This window comes from Alligator sinensis, unplaced genomic scaffold (genome assembly GCF_000455745.1).
Source record: "Alligator sinensis unplaced genomic scaffold, ASM45574v1 scaffold483_1, whole genome shotgun sequence".
Taxonomy (NCBI): Eukaryota; Metazoa; Chordata; order Crocodylia; family Alligatoridae; genus Alligator; species Alligator sinensis.
The window spans coordinates 303,238-315,484 of record NW_005842778.1 but is presented as its reverse complement, the minus strand read 5'-3'; the positions used below and the strand labels follow the sequence as shown (position 1 = coordinate 315,484).

The 12,247-nt window shown below is 40.0% G+C and overlaps 1 protein-coding gene across 1 annotated transcript in view; it reads right to left on the bottom strand.

The window, feature by feature from the left end:
- LOC102382509 (transmembrane protein FAM155A-like) overlaps positions 1 to 12,247 on the bottom strand; it is a 257,478-nt gene that overhangs the window by 241,658 nt on the left and 3,573 nt on the right. Inside the window, exon 2 of the mRNA XM_025216960.1 lies at positions 11,151 to 12,078. Coding sequence (XP_025072745.1) covers positions 11,151 to 12,078 — 928 coding nt within the window. The remainder of the gene's footprint in view (positions 1 to 11,150; positions 12,079 to 12,247) is intronic.

Here is a 12,247-nt window from a genome sequence, read left to right as displayed (position 1 = left end):
TTCCCTATTTTTGCCTAATGACAGTTACAACTGTTAGAACTCAATAGGCACGTGCTGAAAATAGTGTTTTTTGTTTTTACAGAGACCTGAGATTAGCAATGGTCTAGATAGTCTTGTTACTGTATTTAGATGGTTGTCAGTACACAAAAAATAACCTTAACTCTGATTAAACAAAACAGAGTGGGGAATTTGATCATTAATTCCAGTAACTAAATGCAGGTGATTTTTTTATCATGATTTTCATTTTCTATTTTCTAAAACTCTAACTATTATTTTTTCATGTTTGAAATTTTCAAAATCATTAACTAAAAAGAAAGAGAGAATAAATTAATAAAAGGTCTGATGGCTACATATACTACTAGAGATACTACTAGATAGTAGATTTTCCATTTTTTTAATGGAAAATTAAAAAATGTTAGGGTAGACAAAATAATTATAGGAATCCCCAATATGAAACTAAAAACATTAGCTTTGTCATCATGTTAATACATGATACATTTCTGGTGTGATGTGAGGGGGGAGGCAACTTTTGAACAGCAGTAACCCAAATTAATAGAGCTCGGTCTAAAGAGGGCCACTGCCTGTGACCTGATCACTGACATCACGGGCTGCCCTGTGCCAGGGATTTCCCAACCACCAAATACTGATGACCTGCTCATCACCCTGCCACAGAACCATCGCTGTCATCCCAGATTCATGGGCCCTCTGTGGGCCACGGATTGCCAGTTTCTGGTGTACCGTAAAGAAAGAAAAGGCATAAAATGTACCTGCTGATGATTTGGTCTTCAGTAACGAGTTGCAGAATAACGAGTCTTTACATATAAGACTCAGCAACCGTCTAATACCAATTCCATACAGTGATCTCTCCTTGATCTCAATGGATGTTTTCCATGAGGATCAACTACAACAGCAAACCCACACTTCATTGAATAACTTATGGAAATAATGTTCCACAAATACGAGCCCTTGGAAGTTACTGACAAAACTATCAGCTCAGTATTTTCAATTTTATAATATTCTCATCATGCAAAATATGACCAAATATGCATCTTTTGAGTGTAGAAAGAATACAAATTTAAATACTAAAAATGTAACGGGTGTATGCAGACAATTTGACTTTTTTTTTTTCTCTACTTACAATAGTCATCTCCCCTTAAATGGTTTTACTCCATACTCAGAGTGTCTACATGAAACATTTACTGCCAAGTAGACTAATTAGCTCCACGGTAAACTTCTTGCACCTACACCTGCAGAGTCATTAGGCTGGAATAAACAAATAAACTCCATAGCGTGACAGTATTTGTAAATACAAGTAATACCCTGTTGGCTAGCCCCACACTGGAGTACCCTTGTGCCCTGGCCAGCCCCTCTGCAGCATGTTGAGAAGGGTCAGAGTAGACTGGGGCTGGCAGGCTTACCCCTGCAGCCCAGTGCCACCTGGGGCTGCTCCACCCCTGTTCAATGTGCTGCAGTCCCAGGCACATGTGCAAACAGTGCACCTGGGAGTAAACTTAGACACAATAAGCATCTCATTAATTGCATGTGTAAACATCTAAAACCTAGTTTTCTGCACATTTCCAACTTTATGAAAGCAGCTGTTTAATTCACATTATTTCTGTTTTTCTTATGTAAGATTCTAAGTCTTTTTAAAAAAAAATCTTTATTCATATTTTGTAAAATGTCAGTGTGATTTCCTTTTGCAATTCAGTGGTAAATCTGTCAATATACAAACATATTTTACTGCAACTGTGAATAAATAAGGTGTTCTTATTATTCACAAAACATTTCTGTAGATAATCTTATTTGCACCAAATATCATATGTAATAAAAATATTAAGGGTGCTTAAGAGTAATTTCATTTAATTTGGGGTTCACTGTTTTCTTTTTCTTAAATAAATTTCCAAAATATATACATTCATTTTCTTATTTTATAGTAGTACAAAGTCAATAAAAGCTGGACTATAACTATGGAAACAGGACTAACTACATCTGTTTTTATTTACTGTTTTTTTCTTTGTTATAGCCATAAATTGAGCTTTACTTTAAAGAAACACCTAAGAAAAAATAGGTGTTTTTCAATCCATTGCTTGTATTAATATATTAATATACCCTGGGAGAGTGCTTATCTAATAAAAAATAATTTGTAATAACACATTTCTAAGCATTAGTTGTTTATGACTTCATACTTAGAACTCAATTACTGTATCATGTTCATATGAGAGATGATGTAATTAACATTTTTGATTTGCTTGAATACATAACAGGGTTGTATTTAATACATGTATCAAAGGATTTTTTTAGATAAAAGATCTTTAAATCTGTAAGTGGACATATAAATGATACAACTTAAATTTTGCTGAAAGGGGTGAGTATCTCTCATAAGCATAACTGCTCACAAATGAAGAGCAAGGTAAGCAAAACAGAATAATAATCAGAAATGCATGATATATTCTGAAACTCCTATTTATTTTTCCTAAGGGAATGATCAGAATCATGAGAAATATTATGAGGTACTTATCACAGACTATCTACCTTTTTTCCTTGTCTGTAATAGGAAACTTCTGTATGCTTTTGATAGCTAATAGGTTGAAAGAATAATGAGAGGATTCACTGATGTTTTTTGCAAAGTTGAAGTGTCTCAGTATGCTCAAGATTCTGCTCGGATATTCCATTCAGGCAAAAATAGTCCAATTTAGTGCAGATCTGAGGTCCAGCTGGGATCAAACAGATATTCAAGAATCATCCTAAATATCTTTCTAACACTTATTTCCTGAAAAAAATGTTTTTGTTCTGTCTTAGGCCTTTATGATATGGTATACATTTGAACGCACACCTTGCTGGGATGATTTGACCCCAGCAGTCTTTCCTGCCCAGAGCAGGGGGGCTGGACCTGATGATCTCATGAGGTCCCTTCCAGCCATACATTTCTCTGAATCTGTGATACTACTTATTCAGACAATTCTAAAATAACATATATTTCTTGAATTGTAATGTCTTTCAATTGTGTTCAACATCACTTTGGAAATGTGCCTATTTTTTCTAAACAGATTATCTAAAGTGGACTTGTTCTTTGAAAATGGCAATGTGATACTCCAAAGGTAGGATTTTTAACAGAATTTGGTCTCCCTCTAATCCCACTTAAGTCAAAGAGGGGGGAAAAACCCTCTCATTGAAATCAGAAGTTGGGAGATGTCCAAAATGTCTCTGCACCATGTATATTGTTTGCTTGTAACTTCCACTCAGGTCATCCCCTCCACAGTAGGACCTGGTGAGGAAATTTCCATTTAGATCCCACTCAGTAACTCTCTGCATCATAAAATAAGAGGGCAAAGGGTTTATTGCTCTCCTGCTGTGACTTTCTGAAACCAGGTGGATTCCAAAAGTTCTTCATGAGTCTAAGAAATTCAGGCGTCTCACCAGTATTCCCCCATCACCACTCCCATCACATTGTAGTGTGGGTTCATGGGATCAACACTACCAATATTCTCTGCAGCTTCCAAGTATACAGTTTAGTACAAATGGTAATACAGCTTCATTATCTTTTCCATGAGAGTTGGGGCAAGTAGAACAGAGGAAGATAATGTGAATCCTCATCAGCTTCATCACTGGCTAGCTGCCATCTTACCTTGCTACTAAGTCATCACCCACTTTCACAGTATAGACTCTGCATACAGGCAAAGTTTTATTGGGTCTGTCATGGACAGTGTATTACAGAAGCAGCTAAACCCCAAATTTGTGTATAAATTGAGGGGAGATTTTTGGGAAATGCCCTTTCATGGACAGTTCTCAGGAATGATTGAAGTATTCTGTATGTCTTTTTACAAGTTAAAAAAATTCTCCCTACAACTAGTTCTGCAAACTCAGTCATGAACCCAAAAGTCAGGCTGGGTAGTCCCTATTTCACATTTTCCCAATATGTAATATCACATTCTGTGTCACTAGTGCAAACCTATTTTGTTTATTGTGTGTGTATATAACTTGGTGATTGACCTTGTACTTGGAACTTAGTAAAGTAAGTTCTCTGTCACCTAGATCTATTGGCTCTACATCACTTACAAAAGTGAAATGTAGTGAAGCCGTGCTAAAATTAGCAGTTAGGTCTCTGAATATTCACATGGAGTAAGTCTTTTGAATAAGAGGATTGTGATGGATTGCAGTTGGGTTTGGAGTTCCCTTCTCATATTGTTTGAGAGAGGAAAATAAAATGAAGAAGAAAATAAGAAGACCCATTCCATTCTCACATAAATATACACACCTCAGAATATTTCACAAGGAGGGGAGAATCAGTGCAGCCTTCCTGGTACAGTTTTACGCCTACAAAATTTGCTCTTGTGAGAGTGAAAAGCAAGTGCTATTTCAGAGTTCATCAACAAATGATGGAGTTAAAAACACAAAAGTCGGGGAGGTCTCATACCTTCCCCTTCTTCTCCTCCCCCACCAATATCACTTGACATTGGTAGCCATATAATTAAATACTTCTACTTCCATTAACATCTAAAACATACACATTGATCTTCGCAGGCATTCACCCATAAAGGTATTATAACTACATGAACAGTGCTTGAGCCCAGTGCCATCATACTAATGCAGGACAGCAACAAACCCTCTTAGCATGCCTTAGAGTTGTCATGTGAATACAGCTTCCTATAAACCCAATATTTATACTAATGCCATTTTCCATTTTCTGGAGTGTTAAAAGTGATGCTCAAAGAAAAAAAAAAGTACATGTAAGAATACAGCTTTCAAGCTGACTTTTAGCTGTCAGGTAATTCTTAATAAGGCCTAGTTCCTGGTCTCAAGGCCATATCTGAGTGTTGACAGATCAAGTAAAAAGCAAGTATTTCAGGTGTGACAAATGATAGAATCATTACATTTCTGATTACTTTTTTTCCTAGAAAGAGAAATGAAAGTGAATTCCCTGCAAACTATTCAGAGATCATCTTTGTTGGCCCCAAGTGAACCAGTATATAAGAGAGACCTGAGGGCAGAACCATAAGACCTGTGTGGCATTAAGATCTCCATATATGGACTGGCACCTGTTACTGATCCAATCTTCAGACTGAAGGATGGCCATAGGGAATTTGCAGGTATTGCTCCTTGCTGTATCAGGATATTGGGGCTCCATGTAAAAACTCATTAGTGCCAGTGGTCATGTTGTTTATTAGAGGCAGGAACAGGCCTTTAATTGTACTGCAGTTGCAATTCACTATTGCTAAAATAAGATGCATTGACAACAACTGCATGTCAAATCCAAAGACCTACTCAAGAAACAGTTAAGCTTTCAATTTCTCATTTTACATTCACTGCAGCAAACAAAAAGGCACAAACATCAGTTTGTGCAAGCATTCAAACTGCATGATGTGTTTTTAACAGTGCTGTATAAAAATATTTTTTTCAATGTACAATAACAACAGAAGACGGAAAATCGGGAGTGGCAGAAACAACGTCGCAGACCAAAACAAAAGTACCCAGAGGCACCCACCCTGCACAGAAACACATTCCTGAATTGCAGTAGAGTTTGTCAATCCTGGATTGGCCTCATCAGCCTTCTTTAGACCCACAGATAAACCAATCGTGGAAGACAATCATCCTTGACTGCGAGGGATTGACAAATATAAAAATATTTAATTCAAAATGTACAAATAACCATGGTTCCTTCAGTATGTGTTACTTATTTTTAAAGTAATTTTTATAAATTAGTAAATTTTCAGAGGGCTGTTCTTGCGATATCAACAGCATGTTTAATTTTTAGCTTTACTTGTTTGTATTTGAAACTCTCCTTTGGTGCTAAATCATAACCATAGTAAGAGTTTATACAGTTCTTTGATCAAATAAAATCCAGGGGCAGAAATGTACCAGTTGTCAATCGATCAACTGAATCACTTGTGACAATAAGGTACTCATTAACTCATACTTTCTAACTATAAGTAGCCTTATTTTTGTGCATGTTTTCTAGCATGTAAAATCACAAATCTGAACTGATTTTAAATATTATGTCATCTCAATTACATGTTCATTCCATGTGCTTTCTAATTTATATTCAGGGCCTGGTTAAAAGCCCACATAAAATAACGGTATGTTTCCTATTTTCTAATTTAACATCCTAGTATTAAAGCAAAATAATGACACAAGGATTTTTTTAGTAATATACAAACAGATATAAGTAACACATTACAGTATTAAAGCTAGTTTTGAAGGACAATATCCATATATATAAAACACTCTTAACTGTTTACAGTATAAAATAGCTGTCTGAGGATGCTAACTGATGTTTCACATTGAAAGGTCCAGCTTTAATAAATGTGTCTGCACACGTAATTCTCAAATTCAAATACTTCCCACAGAAAATATAATCTGTATCTCTAAAACCTACATTTTAAAAACCTTCAGATTTATATGTCCTACTTAGTGATTTGACCTAGTTCATGCTCAGAAGCAGCCAGAATCTTCCTTTTTTTCCAGAAAAGCAATAGTTTGCTGACTTAAGAATAAGAACTTTTTTCCCTGATAGAAAGTGGGCAACTTGTTATGAGGAACTATGTCTTCTGTCTTCAACCCAATACATTATTTATGTGTGCAGGATTCAATGGTAGACTCAGTACAAAAATCAGAATCTGGACAACAAGAATCGAATACAAAAATCAGAATCTGGACAGCAAGACAACAAGATAGAACCAATCATAGTCATCATGATTTTATAGGTTGTAACTATTACTGCATAATGTGTTATTTACACAACAAAATCAGAAGTTTGCAATAAATAAATTATGTATGATTAAAATAGAAATAATTGCTCAGATTCTCAGCTCTTGTTAATTCCATCAATGAAAGTCAAGGAAGCTACATCAATTTTACATTAGCTGAGACTCTGGTCCTATATTTAAATGCCATAAATCATTGTCATTGTGGTGCCTACCAGTTAGTATATTCCTACATGATTATTAAAGTATGATACCAAACATACTATATGCAATCACTTTTAGCAAAACTAATCAAAATTCTTATTACCTCATTGTAATTCAAGAGTCACTTCTAAAACAGTATTTCCTGTGTCAATCTACTGGCACTGGCGCTGACGCTGGCACTGTATGAGAAAGTCTACCTATCTCAACCAATATAAACTGCATATCCAATTTCTGTGACATTGTCATGCATAAATACTCTAAGCTCTGAGAATTGTCAGTATCTGTTCCAATCTCCGTTACATTTAAATGCAGAGATATATGTAAACTTTTAAATCTAGATCCACTAAAATTAAGAGGGAGAAGTTTCTTTCTAATTCATCAATAAGTAATACTTAATATATGTCTAGTTAAACTAAATACATAATTCAACTTAATATAATAGCTACAAGTAAGTTTATGCTAAGCACAACAACTTCTGACTACAAAGATCTTTCTGTAACACAAAGCAACTTGTCTACATCATTCCCTAGAGACTATGAGGCATGCAATAAACCTTAGAATTTGTACAAAGGAAAATCTGCCAGCCTTTAAAAATATTGCTTTCAGGAAAGAGACTGAACATTTGAAGTTTTCATTCTATAGTGGTACGTTAAAGTACTATAATTCCTCTTAGCTATTGATTATAGCCATTATTTGTATTATTGAAGGATATGACAATTAACAGGTGAGGAAATAGGAATGGTATGATTTCCACTTTATAACCTAAGAATCAATTATTTCTTGAGGGGGCTTGGGAAGGGAGCAGAAGAGGAATATAATATAACACAGATGTTACACTGATTGCTATTCACACTAAGTGTATTGATTCTATAAACTACAAATGGTTAAATGGGTGAAACCTCCCTTCTGATCAGAATGCAGTTACGCTTCTAGAATATTAAAACTACCCCAAAGGCAAATAGTCTACTTTAAGAGTTGTTTCATTGTTCCCTTGGTCTATGCCCATGTATATGACTATGAATAAAATCAAATTGTGTAGCCTTTTCTTTTAACATACAAAAAATAGTAGTATACCATGTTAACCAGGCAAATGGGACAAGTACAGTACATGCTTAGATGCCAGATTACTATTTCCTATTAAATATTGATGATTTAGCTTGTAACTTAAATACCTAGACACTTTATGTCCATGTATTCAATATTTATATTTATAGGAATGCAACAATAACTCAGTTTAATGTGTCAAACGTATATATGTATACATTTGGGATATATATATATATATATATCCCAAAGCAATTCAGCAAAGATTACATTTTCAGTTTATTCTCTCTTTCCACAGGTTTTTCCCCCGTAATAACCATAGTTCCAAATTTCTGCAAGACTTTATAACTTCATATTACACAGTTGAACATATAGTGCATACTAACACATTAATATTCATCATGTACAGAATGCTGAAGACAGCCAAATGATTAAATTTCTCAGAATGACATCAGATTTGAAGGAATTAAAATGTCTTAAAAGATATGGAAACGTACATCCAGCCATTACATTTAAGATGGGGATAGTTCTGCAATGCACTCGTAGATAAACAGTGAGCAGTGCGCCGCCTTTTCAGCACCTTGGACAGCAAACACTTCCTTGAAACAAGCAACGAGTCTCACCGCAGCAGAGCTTTGTCTCTGATCTGTAGTTCTTACCGTACAGCTACACATAAGTGTTATAGCTGACCACATCACTGTTCCGAGATGACTTCTAAAAGGATGAATGCTAACTACCATTAGCTTTTGGTGCTCTTATTTCCCTCCATTTTTACATACACTGGTTGACCAAACTCTCAAAGCACGTTTGAATAATACGACAGATCTGGTGTTTGAGACCTAAAAACCATGGGTAATGTGTACTGCATGTGTACACACAGCCTTCTTGCTTTCTAAAGAAGTAAAAGATTGATGTTATTTTCCTGCAATAATTTTATTTTTAATGTTTCTTTCTCTTCACCAACATAAATATTAAAAACATTTCTCCATATAAACCCCAATAGAAAAAATATAAACCGTACTATATAGTTACTATTCACTGCAGGTTCCTCTTTCTTCCATGGAATGGTGTGCAGTAAAGGACCTGAACATGTAGTGATGGGGAAAAGTTCATAATATCAGCCCATGATTTTAAAACTGATGTTAAGAAACTAAATGTGATTCTTTGCCAGCACAAAGCAGTAGATCAGTTTCCAAGTTAAGAAGTTATTGCAATGGCAATGATGTCCTCACACTTTTGGTCTCCAGGCATATAACTTCTGGGTATTTATTTATTTTACCTCTAAAGCGATACATGTCCAGATAAAAAGATAGCAGGCTAAAGAATACATAAAGTACAGATGGTCTGTGTTTGCACATGCACAGAGTTTATCATCTGCAACCTGCAAGTCCAAAACATGCTTTAGGGAGCTGATTCCTATTCAACTACATGAAACAAATTTGGATTGATATCTTTCCCCTTGCTGATAACGACTGATAATTTCCCCATTACTCCATAATGAGGTAAAGTTATTTGACTTCTGAAGAAATACATGATTGACTTTTAAGGCAGCGTCTGTAAGTTAGTGCCCATATTCAACATCGTGGGATTCTTTGAGGCATTGACTGTTATCCTAGTAAAATTTCGAAAGGCCTTGCTGGACTTAAAAAATGAAGTGGGGCTCTGGTTCCCAGTGTATATAGTATCAGCATTATAGGCCTTCTGTTCAGAGCAGTAATTTGTATGCAGTGCTGTGTTTGGTTGACTCCTACAGCAGTTTATGGTGTAGGTGTGTTAAGCTACCAATATAATATAGTACTTGATAAAATATGAGTCAAGTAAGTTCAGAGCAGAAGCCATTCAGCTGGCTCAGAGGGTCCAAAAATTATACTTACAAAACAGACTGGGTATTTTAAGCACCAGATACAGCCCCTTATTCAGTGCTTCCCTGCATTGAGAGCTGGATCAACCGTGGTATGCAAAAGTGGAGAGATGACAGCTACCAAAGAGCCAACATGGGGCACTGTTTTCTTATGAAGAAAAATAATCTTTGGATTACACTGAATGGGTATTGGTGATACACAAAGAATAACGATGAGGCTTATTGAAATTCCGTCATCACTACTTCCCAACCAAAGGTCACTGCAGCATCTATTTACATCCACTCTAGTCCTTGAGCTCTCTCCAACTCCATAGATTTTGTAGAGCAGACTGCAGACACAGACACATAGAGCCGGTCATCATGCCCTTCTTCCTTTTGCTAATGATCGCATTACCACATCTTCTGTCTGTGCGTTAGGAAATACCCAAGCCTTCGTTCTCACTGAAAATTTACAAGCTGAAACGAACAACAAGTAACTTCGGATATTGCCATACAACGGCAAATAACCGGAACATCTGTCCTTCAGAAATCTGGAGCGCAGCCTGCCATAGCTGGCTCTTGCAAGAGGCTTCGCATGGCAACTGCTGCTAGACGCAATCCCTCCCCCCCCCACCCCCATGGATGTACGCGCTCTGCTTGGGCACAGCACCCCAAGACAAGAGCAAACTTGCCTTCCGAGTGAAGGAGACCCTTCAAGCAGCACCCGTGGCTCACGGGGCAGTCACAAACTGTCCCCACGGGAATAGGCACGTTTCCCACACGGTGCTTACACAGGCGCCAGCCGCCAGGACCCCGCCCGCTGGGACAACCAACTTCCCACGTCCACTCCAGCCCCCTGAAGAGGCAGGGGGAACACCTTTACACACAACTTCTTTCCACTGCCCCGCTCATTGGCATGCAGCCCCTGGCACTGCCTCTCTTGTCAAACCGCATCCAAGCCTAAGGAAGCGAGCCTCCGAGTTTGAGCCAATCGCATATTTATGGCTAGGGGGAAATCCAACTCTCTGCACTCCCAGAGGACTCCCGGATCGCTTCTCTTGTTCCTCTTCAGCCAGGCGTGAATAAGGATCCCTGGTCAATCGCCACCAGATCCACTCCTGCCCTGGTCAGTCACCACCAGATCCACTCCTGCCCTGGTCAATCGACACCAAATCCACTCCTGCCCTTGTCAATCGACACCAGATCCACTCCTGCCCTGGTCAATCACCAGCAGATCCACTCCTGCCCCAAGCAGAGCCACCAGAGTGAGGAATAAAACCAGATCGTAGCCCAAGAAGAAGAATAGCAACGAAGGGGAAACCAGGCAGGAAAGAGGCAGTCAAGCACAGCAGGGCTCCTACCTTACAATCCTCAGGACACGATTTCACCGAGTATTCATCCGATTGCAAATATTTCTGGAGCATAACCTCAAACTCTTCGTATTTCTCCTGAGCGTGCTGGTCGTAGCGCTGGTAAGCCTGGACGCACTGGCTGCAGGAGCCCTCCTCCTCCAGCACCGCGTCCAGGCTGCAGTTCAAAGTGTCCGGGTTGGACGGCCCGGCGAACAAGTCCCAGAGGGTGTAGGCATTACAAAAGGAAAGGTAAAAATCCGTCAAGTTCCAGCCCGGAGCTTTGCCAGCCCGAGGCACCTGCTGCTGCTGCTGCTGGCCCGGACCCGGCGGCCTCCTGCACACGGAGTCCGCGTCCCCCACGCTGAAGCACTGGGCAGGCGGGGAGCTCCGAGGGTAGCAGGTCTCCAGGCGCCACAAGGGGTTGGTGGAGTTTCCTAGAAAAATAGCCTGGTCGCTGCGGGGGGGGTGGCGGCTCTGGCCTCTGCTGCTGCTGCTGCTGCTGCTGGGGGAGGGAGGGAGGCTGGGCGAGAGGAGGCTCCGGGCTGCAGGCGAGGGCTCCCCCATGCCAGCCAGGGGCTCCGGCGCGGCTCCGCGCCGCGGCCGCCCCTTGTCCCGGGTCCTGGCCAGCTTGGCCTCGGCGCAGACCCACAAGTGATCAGAGAGCAGGACGGTGAAGAAGAGGAGCGAGGCCAGGGACAGGCGCCATTTCTGAGCCCTCTCCGAGTCGGCGAAGGGTTTGTCGTGCTCCCGGGGCGCGAAGCAGAGGTCGGAGCCGTGGTCGTAGTGCCGGCTGCACGTCCCGGCGCCCCTGGTGCTATTTTGGGAGCGCGCAGCCCCGGCCGACTCCACCGTGAGGGCTGCTCTGCCGGGCTCACCGCAACATGCATTGACTTGGGAGATGGGGGGGATGCTCTTTTCTTCCCTCCTAGCCTCTCTCTCCCCCCTCTCTCCCACTCCCCCCCCCTCTCTCTCTGGCTTCCTTGCGGGAGGGGGGGTCGGGCTCCCCACCCCGAGCAGCCGGCTCCGGAGGAGATGGGAGCACTAGTGCGGAGAGGAGGAGGAGGAGGAGGAGGCGGCGGCGGGGGCGGGCGGGGGGGGCGGGCCGG